The sequence below is a fragment of the Phyllostomus hastatus genome, unplaced genomic scaffold (assembly GCF_019186645.2).
Source record: "Phyllostomus hastatus isolate PE091 unplaced genomic scaffold, TTU_PhHast_1.1 phas_scaffold_182, whole genome shotgun sequence".
NCBI classification, from domain to species: Eukaryota; Metazoa; Chordata; class Mammalia; order Chiroptera; family Phyllostomidae; genus Phyllostomus; species Phyllostomus hastatus.
The window spans coordinates 12,460,900-12,476,440 of record NW_025334013.1 but is presented as its reverse complement, the minus strand read 5'-3'; the positions used below and the strand labels follow the sequence as shown (position 1 = coordinate 12,476,440).

The window sequence follows — 15,541 nt, the reverse complement described above, 5'->3', positions numbered from 1 at the left end:
TTTTTCTTTTTTTTTTAAAGATTTTATTATTTATTTATTTTTAGAGAGGGAAGGGAGAGAGAGAGGGAGAGAGGGGGAGAGAGAGAGAGAGAGAGAGAGAAACATCAATGTGCAGTTGCTGGGGGTCATGGCCTGCAACCCAGGCATGTGCCCTAACTGGGAATCAAACCTGCGACACTTTGGTTCGCAGCCCGTGCTCAATCCACTGAGCTACGCCAGCCAGGGCGCATGTTTCTTTTTATCAAGCTTCTGTTTACCATACTGTTTCTCGTGAAATCACACAAGAGAGATGTCCTCTGTGCAGCATTTTCCAAACCTTCAAGACCACGAACACTGCTTTTTTTTAAATCATTATTAGTTGAGAAGTGATATCTACCAATGGAGTGAGAGAAAATGAAGGCAGTAGAATAAAAAAATTAAGCTGTTACCTGGAGGAAATGCTCTTTTCCTATCCATTGTATTCTTTAATTCATTTCAGTAATTTCATTGCCATTGTCAGTATGTTCTACTGAGACACCCACGGGTTACATTGCAAGATATTTGTCCTGATTCATAGTTGTTACAGTTTGTAGACCTGTCCCACTTGTCATGGATTATCAGTGTTCATCATTTGAAATAATGGAATCTAGTTAGAGTTGTATAGTACAGTCATATTAGTAGTAAGAGTAAGGAGAAGTGTAATTATAACAATATTCTTTGAGATACATGTGCCAAAATGATTACATCTAACTCATTTAATGCTCACAACCATTCTATTATTCCTGTTTCACAACTTTCTCTGAATGTACAAAATTGCCTAAACAGGGACTTTTTATGACAGTTTCACTAGAACCTTAGCTTAAACCATGGCCTAGATCCATGGTTCTCAGACAGGGATGGTTTTGTTCTCCATGGGACATCGGGCAATGTCTGAGAGACTTGTTTGGTACTGGCATCTTCGTGGGTAGAGGCCTAGGATGCTTCTGAACATCTCTAGTGCACGTGGCAGCCCTCCGCAGTGATGAATTGTCCGACTCAGAATGTCAGTAGTGTCTGTGTTGAGAAACCCTGGCTTAGATTGTTGAGATTTTAAGATTCAGGAGAACGCTTGTTCTCATTGTTTAGAGCAGGTTTTAAACCTTTTTGCCACCACCATGTCATTCATGTGGATCACACACTTCCATTTAAACCTCTTTTGTTGTTTTGCAGCAATTCTCTAGGTAAGGGATTGAGAACACAATTATATTGTGTCAGTCTTCCATTTCTTGAAGGGTAGGCTTTTTAGAAAGGAAGTTTTAGATTTACAGAGGAAATTGATGTAATGGTGTTGCTTTTCACAGTTTACTCTATAAATATCATAGTTACTTCGCTCAGACACATTTATGCCTATACACAGCTATTGGCTCTACCGAGCTCTAAGTGAAACCTCTGGCATCGAGGCTCCAGGGCATCATTAGAGAGAGTAAACCATGCCTCTGGGGTATATTGCTGCTTCCACTAGTTCATCTAGGAATGACTGAAAAGACCTGCGAGACCTTCACAAACTGCAAAGCATTTAAGCAGAATTCAGTACTTCTCTTAGGAGGAGGGCATCTGAATTAAGTGACAAATGGAGAAGAATGGACAAGAGAAAACGTCCTGTATCTAAATCTGTACTTAAATAAAATTTTAACTAGATGATTGGTAATATTAAATTGCTGTGTTTTATTTTAATCATAATTTAAATTAAGATTCCATCTTGGAACACAAGAAGGTAAGCTCATATAGACAGGGACTTTTTCTGGGTTTTGGATTTTGGGTCCCCTCCCCACCACCACCACCCCCACTGCTAAATTCCTAGTGCCGGCAATAGTTTCTGGCACATAATGGACCCTTGGACATGTTGTAAGTGGGTAAATGCATGAATGCAAGAAAAGCTAACAACTTGCATTTATTTTATGCTCTAAGGCTGTACTTTTGTTACTTTTTATCTGTGGTGTGTCAGGCATGCATTCCTCAGCTATAAAAAATGGCACTTAAGGTAGATTTTTTAGCATTCTATGTCCTGTTAATTCCAGTTAGTATTGCCACTTTCTAAGTGCTTCAAAGCAGGATGTGAAAAGAATGACAGGGCTGAGCCTAGGGAGAGATGCTAAGAGAACAAGGAATACACAACTAAGCCTCATCAGAAACCAAGTCTGGAATTACAGGTGTGAAAAGCCGGCCTGGGGCAGCAGCAAGAGGCTGGAGTGGTCACCGGGAGGAAGGACGTGCAGCCCCCCTGGTGAAATACAAAACATGCTTTGCAGGCAAGATCGATGAGAAACGGCTTAGCTCTTCATAATTTGACCATGCCTTTTTGGTTCTTGTGGGCACCCTCGGTACTACATACCTGTTCAGATAACATCTAATGCAGCTGTGTTTTGGTAGATGTGTTCATAGCACATATGGAATCCACTGGTAGAGGATACTGCGTCCCCGTGGACCCATGAGTAATAATTAGTTGACTTACCGCTCTTTACTTCATATTTCAGATTTAGCATGGGGGTGCCACTTGTTTATGTTAATATTCTTCATTCTAAATGCTTTACCTCGGACCAGAACATCCACAATGGCTGTTGAGCCATGGGTTAGCACTGGCATCTTTATGTTTTGAGACAGCACCGGAAATCCTAAGCATGCTAAGCAAGTTCAAGCTTGCCCTTCCCTTTTCTCCTCTCATACCTGATTAGCATAGTTAACACTGAGCTGACAGCCCTTCGTGCTTCTCGGGGAGTTATGTTTTTAGGGATGAGTATTTACCTCAACGCTAACACGTGTATGAGGAGGACAGGTCCTGTTGCTAGAAGAAAATGACCACCATTGCTGACAACACTCACATCCAAGGTTGCTGGCTGACCGGTGTGTGGACAAGTCTCAGCACAGAATGAGGTGATGTGCTGTTAGTTTACAGCGTAATGTCACACCGGGCATATACTACTGTGTCAAGATGAAAATGTAGGTGCTGTCCAGCAAAAGTAGGTTACGGTTGTTAATCTGGAAAATAATACAGTAATAAGTAATGCAAGAATAAATTCACAGAGTCACAACTGTAAACCTACTTTCTCCCCACCCTGTGTTCCCTGACTGCCTGAGAAACCATCTCTCCAACAATCCATCTGAAACATCTTAGAGTTGGTCATGGACTGCCGTTAAGTGAAAACTGCAGTTGTCCCAAGAGATCTTTATCCAGCCATTGCCCATCACCTTTCATTTCTGTGGTTATCCATGGTTACATCTGCCAGCACCTGCCTTGTCCGCTGTTACGGACTAAATGTGCATATTACCCCCTTCCAAAATAAATTCCGTGTAACCCCCCAGTGATGTGATTAGTAACTTTACAAGAAGAGGAAGACACTACAGCTTCCTCTCTCCCTCGCACGAGGATACAGAGAAGGCAGCTGTCTGCAAACCGGGAAGAGGGTCCTCACCGAGAACAGAATCTGCTGGCACCTTGATCTTGGGCTTCCCATCTCCACAGCTGGGAAAAATAAATACCTGTTTAAGCCACCAGTCTCTGGTATTTGTTACAGCAGCTTTAACAGAATAAGATACCCATTCTCCATGTTCTTTTCTAACCAATTTCATTGGGTCTCCTGTCAGTTTCATTGGGTGACCAGTCAGTGCCCAGGAGATAACACATGCTAACTTAATGCCATCATCCTGTTGAATTTATAATAAAAAATTACCATGCATTGCTGTTCTCAGAACATACGTTCTCACTGGCCTAGTCCATATATTTCCCTGTTAACCAGAGGACATTAAGATCTTGTTCCAAAACAAGTCTTTAGGAGTTGTGTCACTAGATGTCTGCTGGCCTTGAGGTGTATGTACATGCAGATGTGCGGGCATTCTGCCAGTTGTCCAGACATGAATATACGCAAACATTCTATGCGCAGTTACATGTTCTTTGGGCCCTATACGTGTGAAATGTCCCATGGCCATTATTTGGGGATAGCAGATACTCATTTCTCTTGCCTTTTTGTGGTTCTCTCCCTAATTGCTTTGTGAGCTAACATTGCTATACACTCTTTGATACTTACGTTATTACAGTATAGGTTACTCTTAATTTTTAATCATGAACATTTGTCGAATACAGCTTCAAGGGTTTACATACAGCTATACTTGCTTGTTGGGCTCTGTGTTCCAGCCAGTGTTTGCTTTACTTAGATCATTTCATTTCATTTTTCCAACTGTCCTAAGAGATAGATGTTACCCTGATTCGTGGAAAGAAACAGGTTTGATGAAGCTAAGTAACTTGGTCAAAGTCACATGACGGAGCTGGGATTCTGACCTGCCTCCAAAGCTCCTGTTTGAACAGCTATTTTATAATGTCCCTCAACCTACAGTCATCGGAATGTCCCCTTTTGCAAATGCAGGGATTGGCTCCTAGTGAGGTAGCTCGCTCAGATTTACATAGCTGATTAGTTACAGAGTTGGGATTCACATCCTGATGTTATGACTCAGGATTCCAGTGCTCTTTGAACTCTAGTGTTCTGAATATCCCAGTTACAGCTTTCTTGCCTGTAACTTACAAAGTGCTCCCTCCAAACCTGTTTCATTGGATGCTTAAAGCCCTACTCTAGGTTAGACACAGTTATTGTGCCTCCCTTGTTTTAGATAATGAAACTGAGACTTGGGTTAAAAGAGTTGCTTCTGTTAAAAAGAAAGTAAGCAAATCTTTTGATCTTTAACTCAACCCTTTCAGCATAGCCTTTCCCTGCATAAAAAGTGTACGACGCTGTGTCTTGTGTACCTTCTGTGTAGAGAAATTCGCCCTTGCCTTACATCATTTCTGCTTGTTCCTATCCACCAAACTGTCACGAGTTTTAACTTATTCTTTCTGGCTCATTTTAATTTTGGTTCCTCTCACCATAAAACAGTGGCTTGGATTTTCATAGTGTTTGTTGTCCACATTCTTCCCATTTTCTATATGGTAATCCATAATGTGAAGAAACATCTTTTTAGGGCTGATAGATTGTGACATCAGTTATGTCCTCCGGGTTAATAAAAGGTGACGCTGGTGAATATGTCAAGAAGCTGGATAGAACTTTTTGACTGGTTTCCTTGTGTTTCTTTAAAGTAGCAAATTGGATGTAACTGCTGATTTTCAGAACATTTTTAGCTTCTGAAGCTAATGTCATGTTGATTCTCTGCTATATACCACCTTGCTCGTGAATATGTTTCTTGGTTCTCGTTTGCACTGCATTGTTACTAATTCTGGGTCCTAAATAGTAGAAAATATAGTCTACTTTTGGCTTTCGCTTTGGAAATTGTTTCCTTTCCTGTAGTGGTGTTTCTTTTCTGGAAGGCTGATTAAATTTCTACCTCCTTGTGTGACTGTAAAGTAGGCCTGACGATGAAATGATCTATAGTCGCTTCCAAGTGTGTGGTCTGAGTTTAGAAATGAGAACATGTTAGCTTTTCTGTGGTTGTCTAGAAAAGTATCTGATGATCTCCTCATCTTCCTAAGTTAATGTTTTTTCCTGAAAATAAAAATAAAATGTAATGAGACATCTGTTCCTTCAATTAATCAGAGTAGACTTAGCAAGTCCGCTCTGTGGGAATCTAGGAAATACGCTGGAGAGCGTACTCTCAGTTCCAGCACAAACACACCATAGTGTCGGTCTCGGTTCTCAAGAAGTTTCTCTGGACATTCATTCTTCAGCAGCTAAATCCATGCATGTTGATAACATTAACTTTTGTGAGTATAAATGCAATGCTTCCTATTTTTTACAAAGTTCCCTCACTAAACCTAGGGCAAATACCATGCATTGCCGAAGTTTGGGAGCCACTTTGTCATTCCATAAAAACCATTTTGCCATGTTATACACGAGCTGTTCAGAATGGTGCTGGGGGGGGCATTTATCTGTAAAATAGACTATTTTAGTCAACTGAAATAATAAACACAGTATATATCAAGGTAAGTAGTAGCATTGCAGTGTCTTGACGTTCTGAGGAAATGATATCTCAAAAATCGTCAAATGTGTTCCCTCTTCTGCTTTTTCCTAGAATAACAATCTCACCTACGACAGTTTTCCTGTGGCCATGAAGTTCATGCCACTTCTATTTGTTCCTTTAAACCAAAGTAACTACAATGGTAGTAAGGAAAACAAAAGTAATAGCTCTGCGGTGTCTAGATAAGTGCTGGGTTATAGTTGTAAGAGTAGCACGTCGATTTCAGAGTCAGCTGGAGGCACAGCCATCCACAGAAGATACAGTACATTTATACGAGAGGAATGTGTGTCTTTTCTGTATAAAATTTAAGACATCATATCACTGAAACATGAAATGCCTGAAGCTAAATTGTATACCTCTTGTAGAATTGTTTTGCAAATAAATTAAATTGATATTTTGAGAAAATCATTGAACTCATTTAAGTAACCTTGCTACTTTTGCATTTTCTCATCTGGATGTAGCTGAAGGTGCCCATGGCAGACAAGCCTGGTAACACAGTGAATTTCCGGAAGCTGCTGTTGAACCGTTGCCAGAAAGAGTTTGAAAAAGATAAAGCAGACGACGATGTCTTTGAGAAGAAACAGAAGGAACTTGAGGCTGCCAGCGCTGTAAGTATTTTTACAGTAAGTGCCTGTGCAGTTTTAGTGTTAATAAAGAGAATTTTCACGAAGCCAGCTACTACTTCTCTCTACTGTAGGTGTCTGTGGCAGATACTATATTGAGGTCTAAAAGAGTAGTTTTATTTCTTTTAGTGCTTCTTGTTAGAGCAACTCAACTTTCTAAGACAGGGATCCAGAACCATCCTGAGGGGTCACCGAGTGCCTCTCCTGAGATAGATGCAAAATTTCGGGTATAGTTGCAGTCAGGCTCTCAAAGGGTCTCCCTAATGCCCAGAAAGAGGGCAAAGACCATGAATCTAAGCGTGTGTTCTTAGTGTCTACTGTACAGTTTTCACCATCAAGATTCTGTTACTCCTTACACAACAGCCAGAGGAGAGGACGCGGCTCCATGACGAACTGGAAGAAGCTAAGGACAAAGCGCGGCGGAGATCCATTGGTAACATCAAGTTCATCGGGGAACTCTTCAAACTCAAGATGCTGACCGAAGCCATCATGCATGACTGTGTGGTGAAGCTGCTGAAGAACCACGATGAGGAGTCCCTGGAGTGCCTGTGTCGCCTGCTCACTACCATTGGCAAAGACCTGGACTTTGAGAAAGCAAAGGTAAAAGTTCAAAATCACGGAAACCCCCAGCAGGGATTCTGTCGGTTGCAAAAGAACTAGAACAGTCAACAACAAAAGTGTTCCATCCTGCCCCAGCCATCGGGGCTGCTTGTTTTCCTTTCGTGCCCGTCTCACTGCCAGTGTTGGGCCATCATGCCTTTACCACGTTTCCATTAAAGCCACAAGTGAAGAGGTCCCAAGTCACCTAAAAGCCAATCCATGAGTTGTTCAGATTATCTGTCCCTTGTCCTTTTTCTGCACAACCATTTCACGGGTCACTTGTATGTGTCAGCATATTATGAACAAAAATAAAGGGAGAGAAGCTACTATGGGCCAGGACTGAGGGTGGTACAGAAATGAAGAGAACCCAGTAGCTTTCTTAAATTACTTTATGCTCTGATTAATGACACAGCTATCTAATCATAATAGGTGAAATCATTAAAAAAATAATTCAAACATAACATGGAGTTCTACAAATAAGGGGCTGGGAAATTAGAAATGCTTAAAAGAAATGTGAGAGATGTTTCATGACATCTTAATCAGTTAGGATTGTGTTTGCCGGTCATAAAAAACCCCAAATGTTAGTGGTTTAACAAGATCGAGGTTCATTTCTCAGTCATGCAAGTAGAACTCAGAGGTAAGAAGTCAGGGTGGTCTTGTGGCTCAGAGATGATTAAAAACCAGATTTCTTCAGCTTAACATGCTGTCATTCCTACAGTGTAGCCCTTGTCTTTATTCCCAGCAGAAAAGATTGGGAAGGGGCAAAGGACACGACCACCTCTCTCTTGAGGAAGGTTCCGGGGAGCTGCAGCACAACATGTTCACGTTGGCCTGAAATTAGTTACTTGACCGCAGCCAGCTGCCCAAAACATGGTGCTTTTATTTTGGGTGTCATATGCTCAATTGAAAGTTTTACCACGTTAACTTTTGGCTATACGTTGTATTCCTAGGTTATTTAAAAATTCTACATGGTAAAATTGCGTTTGAATTCCTCATCCAGGAATACTAATGACTTTGCCTCTTGTAGCCACGGATGGACCAGTATTTTAATCAGATGGAGAAAATTGTGAAAGAAAGAAAAACCTCATCTAGAATTCGATTCATGCTTCAGGATGTAATAGACCTAAGACTGGTAAGTAGGAAAATAGTAAGCTAATACTCCAGTCTCTCTTAAGGAATTGGTTTGTCCTGGTATCTACATGTGTGAAACCTTAATGCTTTCGTTGGAGGAGTTTCAGAACGTGCACTGACGAAGTTCAAGGAGAGGTGTATGAAAGGACTAATGGCACATACACCAGCCTGTTATGTGTTTCTTCTCGTTACTCTGATTATCAAACCCTGTTGCCGTTTGGAAATCAGCCATTCTGACTTCATTGTGGTCACTTAAATTTAGTGTTGGAATGCTAAACAATCAGGAAGCCTCATCTTCAAAATGAATACATTTAACTTCCCTGAGCCTTATATTTTTAGTCCCTAAAATGGGGGTGCTGAGGGAAGTGAGGGGAGAAAAATGAAGACAACTATACTTGAACAACAATGAAAATATAACTTGAAAAAATAAAACAGGGATGTTGCTTACCTTTCAGATGGATTGTAAAGATTCAGTGAAGCAATTATGTAAAGTGCCTAGCTCATAGGAAATGTTTTCTTCTCCATTGTTTTTCCTATAAATCTTCCTGTCCTGCTGCATTTATTTTCTTCATTTCTCATACCAGAAACAGTTTTTACTCCTACCACCTCTTTTTTCTCTCCTCCTTTTAACTCCTGCAGGGAATATACTGCAGCTGACCCTAAACTAGGGAAGGGAGTACAGGTCCCTTCCCTGCCCTGCAGCCAGACCAGATGGCGTTGGTGGGTGGTCCATTTTCTTGCTAAGCCCACGTGGCCTCAAAATCCTTCCTATTAGCAGCGCCACTGCCATGTGATCAGGATCTGATTGCTGATTGAAACCTGTTTGACATCCTTGCCTCTAGCTAATATAAAAATGTAAATACAAAAAACTCACTCAGTCCTCCAACCACTTGTACTTACATCAAATGTTGGGACTGTAGGTGGGTAAGAAGGAAAGGGAAGTATAATTATAAGGAGGCAACTGGTTTTGTCCTTCATAGAGAGGATAACCAAAGGACAGAGTGGTGTGACACTTTGTGTAGGTTGCCAGAACCATGATATGAAAAAAAAAAAAAACGTATTAGTTGCCTTGATTCAAAGCTCCAGTGGAGCGTGTTATGAACCAAGTAGCAGTGCCCCAGGGCATGATCTTTCTTGATTACTCTTCTCTCTACTCCTTGTAAGTATACAAAATAATATAAAAATACATTTGGGCTAGTCTTTCACTCTGCCTTTTTATCCACTGGCTGTTGGATGCTCGGTATAAAGTAGTTAGGGTTAACTGAGAAAAATTTAATTCTTGAGCTCTAATCCCCAAACTGCACATAGTACCATCTGTAAGACAGATGAAAAACTGAAGTATTTCACACTTTCCAGCAGTGAAAGAGTAAAGATTTCTAAATTTTTTAATTTTTATCTATTTTTTAAAATTATGTTTTATTGGTTATGCTGTTACAGTTGTCCTGATGTCCCCCTTTGTTCCCCTCCACCCACTCCCTCAGGCAGTCCCCCGTCATGCGTGTAAGTTCTTCGGCTCCTGTGTTTTACATCCCCATGGCTTTTCTCTAACCACCTATTTGTACTTCTTAATGCCCTCACCTCTTCCGCAGTCTTCCCTTCCCCCTCCCATCTGCAGCCTTCTGGTGGCTAGCTCATTTTTCCTTTTTGCTCAGTTCCTCCACCCCCAGACTTCCCCTTTCATCCCCACTAGCTGTCACTCGCTCTCCATTTATGTCTGTCCCTGTTTTACTCAGTACTTCAGTTTGTTCATTAGATTCTACATATGAGTGAAATTATATGGTACTTGTCTTTCTCTGACTGGCTTACTTCACTTAGCATACTTAGGTTAATGTTCTCTAGGTTCATCCATACTGCTGCAAAGGGTAAAATTTTCTTCTTTTTTTTTATGGCTGAGTAGAATTCCATGTAAATGTTCCATAGTTGTTTTATCCACTGATTTGTTGATGGACACTTGGGCTGCTTCCATATTTTGGCTATTGTAAATAACACTGCAGTAAACATAGGAATGCTTATGTGCTTTCAAATTAGTGTTTTATTTTTTTAGTTATCTGGCTGATAACCCTATTTTCTCCTTTTACAGTGTAATTGGGTATCTCGAAGAGCAGATCAAGGGCCTAAAACTATTGAACAGATTCACAAAGAGGCTAAAATAGAAGAACAGGAAGAGCAAAGGAAGGTCCAACAGCTCATGACCAAAGAGAAGAGAAGACCAGGTGAGAGGCGGAGTCCACTGGGCATTAGAGAACGTAAGAGTTTGAAGGACAGTCTTGGCTGGTGTCACTGAGTGGATTGACTGCCGGCCTGCACATCAAAAGGTCACTGGCTCGATTCCCAGTCAGGACACCTGCCTGGGCTGCAGGCCAGGTCCCCAGTAGGGCGCATGAGAGAGGCAGCCACACATTGATGTTTCTCTGTCTCCCTTTCTCCCTCCCTCCCCCTCTCTCTAAAAATAATAAATAAAATCTTCAAAAAATGAGAAGAGCTCGAAGGACAAATATCATGAATTCTGTAGTTAGCACTGACTGGTCTGGCTCAGTGGGTTGAGTGTCATCCTGCAAAATGAACAGTCGCTGACTTGGTTCCTGGTCAAGGTACCTGCCTGGGTTATGGGCCAGGACCCCAGGTGGGGGCGTGCGAGAGGCAACTGATGGATGTTTCTCTCGCACGCCGATGTTTCTCTCCCTCTCTTTCTCCTTCCCTTCACCTCTCTCTAAAAATAGATAAAATCTTTTTTTAAATGACTCTATATTTAGCTGTTAAATGAAATCAGACAGAATATTTCAAAGATAGAGTGGTAATTGGTACATGAAATTTCACCTGGAGGCAGGTTATTAAGTAAAAGCAGAGGTTGCAAGAACTAAACATGATGTCTTTGACTGTTTTGAAGTCAGTCAGCAGTAAGACTTTACTGAGCATCTTCTGTATACTTAGTACTGACGAAAGGTATAAAAAGATATGGAAGATATGGTTCCTTCCCTCTAAAGCACAGGTGGCAACCACGAGGCCCACAGGCTGAATCTGGCCCTCCACCTTGTTTTATCCGGCCCGGCACCTTGTTCCTACCCGGTGGCAGTGCCGAGCTCTCGCTTAACTGTTAAGGAGTACTTACATTTATCCAGTCCTAAAATTATATTTGGCCCTTTGAAGGCAACCACGAGGCTGATGTGGCCCCCGGTGAAAGTGAGTTTGACACCCCTGCTCTAAAACTTACAGTTTATCCAGGAGGGCAAAACTAATAAAGGGAACATTTGCCAAGCACATAGACGATATTATCAATTATGAGATGTATTCTCCATTAAGGTTGTTAAAATTCAGAGAAGAAGAATGTTAGAAAATGGAAAGATATCTGTATTTGAGAAAGGGACACTTGAACTGGGCCTTGACAGATGGTAGATGTCTGGAAGGAAAGGAAGAATTTTAGTTATGAAATTAAAATAAACATATTGTAAAGAGGAATAAACAAACTTTGTTGCAAAAAACTTTAAATGTTCAGAACGAATGGAAGATGTCTGAAAGTGTAGAACTGATTGAGAATTTTTGACTTGAGTTGGTAGACACTGTAAGTCTTTGAGCAAAGGAGTAAGGCCATGCTGGAGGGATGTAAATAAAATAAGTCTGTTGCCCTTCACTTGATGAGTCAGGGGGCACACCAAACTCAGAAATACTGCTGTTGCCGGAATCCTGTGTGGAAGGAGTTGGAACTTAGTAGCAATTGGAATAAAAAGGAAGAAACAGGAAAATAAATGAAAGATGAAATAAAAGGCATTTACATCTGGGAAAATAGAAAGTCCATGGGCTAAGCTCTAGAACAGGGAAATGATCATGCTTCTTTTAAGACTGCATATTTTGAGATGACAGTGGGGAATCCAAGAGGGAGTGCTTGTTTGTCCACAGTGCAGTAAGTCAGCAGCTGGTGACTGGGTCACATAGTGTAGAGGTGGAGAGCATGGGCTCTGGAGTCACACTGTCTATGTTTGAACTTCGTCTCTGACATCCTAGCTCTATGACCTTGCACAAACCCCTTACCCATCTGCACAAACCATCTGTAAAATGGGTCCAGTATTAGTGCTGAGGATTTGTGTGAGGATGAAATGAGGTAGTAGTCTATGTAACGTGTTCAGCATAACAACCAGCAAACAGTAAATACTCAATAATCATTAGCTGTTACTTATCACAGACACAGTAGACCTCATAGTGAAGTTATGAGAGATGAATCCTCCTAGGAAAAAAGTGTACTTTTAAGTCTCACAGGTCAGCACACTTACCTTCCTCACCCTAGTGCCTAGCACAGTGCTTTTCCAGCAATGACTTTTATTTACTATCAAACTAGGTTGAGAGGGACCATATCAAACCTAGTTCGTGGATGATGTCCACGGTTGACTGAAGGAAGGAAGGAGCTCTTAGAAAAGTGACAGATAAAGAACAAGTGGAGAGGAGGACGTACCAGGGTATAAGTGTCATAGGAACAAGGAAGAAGCAAGTCTGCTTATGGTAATACCAGGTCACAGAGAGAAAATCAAGAAGTATGTGACTGTCAGCGATGTTTTCGAATAGATAGTCTGGCGGCCTTTCATCGCTCATTTAACAGATATTTACTGAGTGCCTTTCACTTAACAGGAGAGGGAAAGTCACTTCCCTCGTGCAGCTTACATCGTACTGAGGGCAGAAGACAATAAGTAAATACTTAAGTATCAGTATTTGTCAGATAAATTTGTTCGATAGAAAAAAATTAAGCAGAGAGACAGGGAGCGGGGAGTGCAAAGCTTGGTGTGTAGAGACTGTGATTATAAATAGGGAAGTCGGGGAGCCCATTGCTGTTAGTATTGTTTGAGCAAAGACTTGAAGTAAGTGAGGAAATTAAGTCATATGTGTGTGTATATATATGTGCATGTACATGTACATGTATATGTATATGTATATATGGAGAGAGTTTAAGGCTAAGGGGACTATAGTAAGCACAAAGGCCCTAGAACAGCATTTTTAAGGAACAGCAAGGCGGCGAGTGTGGCTGGATCAAGTAGCATAGGGAGGAGAGGGGTAGAGGACGGGGTGCTGGAGGGAGAGCGCCAGATTATTTAGCGCCTGTGGGCATTCATAAGGCATCTTTTCCTCTGAAGTGGAATGGAGAGGTAACAGAAGTGTTTTCAGCAGAGAAGTGCCACAGGACCTGAGTTGTGCTTTACAGGGGTCACAGTGGCTGCCGTGATGGTAACAGATAAGGAAGCAGGGAAGCCATTGAAGAGGTTTTTGTACTGAGGAAATGTTTCTGGCTTACACCAAATTGGTAGTGTTGGTAGTGGTTAGAAGGGGCTAGATGCCGAATACATTGTAAAGGTTGAACCGACGAGATTTGCGGGCAGATGGATGCAGAGTGTGAGAAAAAGGAGTCGAGGTTTTTTGCTTGAGAAGCTGAAAGATTGAAGAAGCAGGTTTTGAGGCAGTGATTTAAGCAGACTGCCTTTTGACACCATGACGTGAAATAAACGTTGGAATAAATACTTTCCATCTGATTCCTCGCAGAGTGTTCTATTAACTCTATAAACAGGCATTAACTCTGTAAAAACTAGCTTTGTGTCCCCCTTGTGTAGCACTCAAATCTCTATTTATATTAGTTGATTTCTTCAAGGTCATTAATGTTTCGTGGGAGATCCAGTATAAGCAGCATGGTTCTGTTGGATATTTTCTTGTCGTGGCTGTTAAAGAGACTGAGCAATGCTTTAACAGTTTTCGTTTTTCCTTGGTTTTGATTGGAGCTGATGAGTTGACACCATGGCTCCCTCTGTCACTGTCAAACTGACTTAAGACAGGTGAGAGACGGGCTCACTCTTTTCTCCCGGCAGGTGTCCAGAGAATGGATGAAGGTGGGTGGAACACTGTACAAGGGGCCAAGAATAGCCGGGTACTGGACCCTTCAAAATTCCTCAAGATCACTAAGGTGAGTGTTACATTTCGAATAACAACAACAGGCCCTGGCCAGTGTGGCCCAGGGGTTGGAGCATTGTCCCGTAACTGAAAGGTTGGGGGTTCATTTTCTGGTCAGGGCACATACTTAGGTTGCAGGTTCAGTCCCCAGTCCGGGCATGTACAGGAGGCAGTTGATCGATGCTTCTCTCTCGCATTGATGTTTCTTTCTTTCCCTTCCTCCCCCACTCCTTCTCTCTCTAAAAGCAATGAAAAAATGTCCTTGGATGAGAATAAAAACACACACACAAAACAACAGCCTCAAAACATGACTCTCCAAATTACTTGTTGCTCATATAAAATAGGCAAAATGCAGATTCTATGGGGTGGTTTTTATCTATAAGTCAGCATTGATCACTGTATTCTTACATACTTGTCCTAGCATTTATCCTTTTTATTTCTATGAGGATTTACTGAAGAGGAAGTAACTAGGTTAATTCTAAAAGTTTCATAACTTTTAGAAACTTATATGCTTAATATAAGAAAGATGATAACAGCAGTATTTCAAAAGCCATAGTCAGTTGCAAGCTTTTATACAGTGTATCCTTAGCTTTGGGGAAAAAGCAGCTAACTGTTTAAGTCTAACCAAGAAAGAAATTAATGGTTTGCTATATCCAAGGCCTACTAGAGATCATTCTGTGATAAATATTTAATATACTATATTTAATTTCCTCTCTCTAGAGAATCTGTGGACAGTAAGAGAATTTTCTCCTAGCAGATATTTTCAGTAGAAGTCGATCACTATAAAGAAGGTGAAGAATGTAGAGAAAGCAACGCAGAATTACATTTTGTAAAAGCGGAAACTTATATCCCAGTGGATTTGAAAAATTATTTGCAAGTTTAGTTTGATCCTTAGGTGTAATATACTTTCCATAGTTCTGAAACTTGGCAACTTGCCCGTATGATACTAAATCTAAAGCGAATATGAGAATATCAAATGAAAGAAGATAACTGGCAGAAAGGAAAAGACTTTAATAAAATTGGAAGAAGATGGGATATGTCTTTGCATGTTCAGGTTTTGTCAAAGCATTGCTTTAGAACATTACCTCTGTGGGTCTCTCTTGATCAGCTAGCAAAGGTCCTATTCTCAAAGTTTCTGGTACATTCATCTATATGTCTCAGAATGAATTCCATTGCTAAGTGGAACTTGATTCCCAGCCACTTTCTTTTTTCTTTTTTTAATGGTAAATTTCTTTTTTTTTATTATAGTTTATTGATTATGCTATTGCAGTTGTCCCAATGTTTTCCCCTTTGCACTCCTCCACCCAGCA

At 41.0% G+C, this 15,541-nt stretch overlaps 1 protein-coding gene across 7 annotated transcripts in view; it reads left to right on the top strand.

The window, feature by feature from the left end:
* EIF4G3 (eukaryotic translation initiation factor 4 gamma 3) overlaps positions 1-15,541 on the top strand; it is a 288,954-nt gene that overhangs the window by 231,719 nt on the left and 41,694 nt on the right. For all 7 annotated transcript variants that reach the window (XM_045858600.1, XM_045858604.1, XM_045858603.1 and 4 more), the window contains 5 exons: positions 6,417-6,563; positions 6,942-7,178; positions 8,206-8,310; positions 10,390-10,522; positions 14,150-14,244. In XM_045858600.1, coding sequence (XP_045714556.1) covers positions 6,417-6,563; positions 6,942-7,178; positions 8,206-8,310; positions 10,390-10,522; positions 14,150-14,244 — 717 coding nt within the window. The remainder of the gene's footprint in view (positions 1-6,416; positions 6,564-6,941; positions 7,179-8,205; positions 8,311-10,389; positions 10,523-14,149; positions 14,245-15,541) is intronic.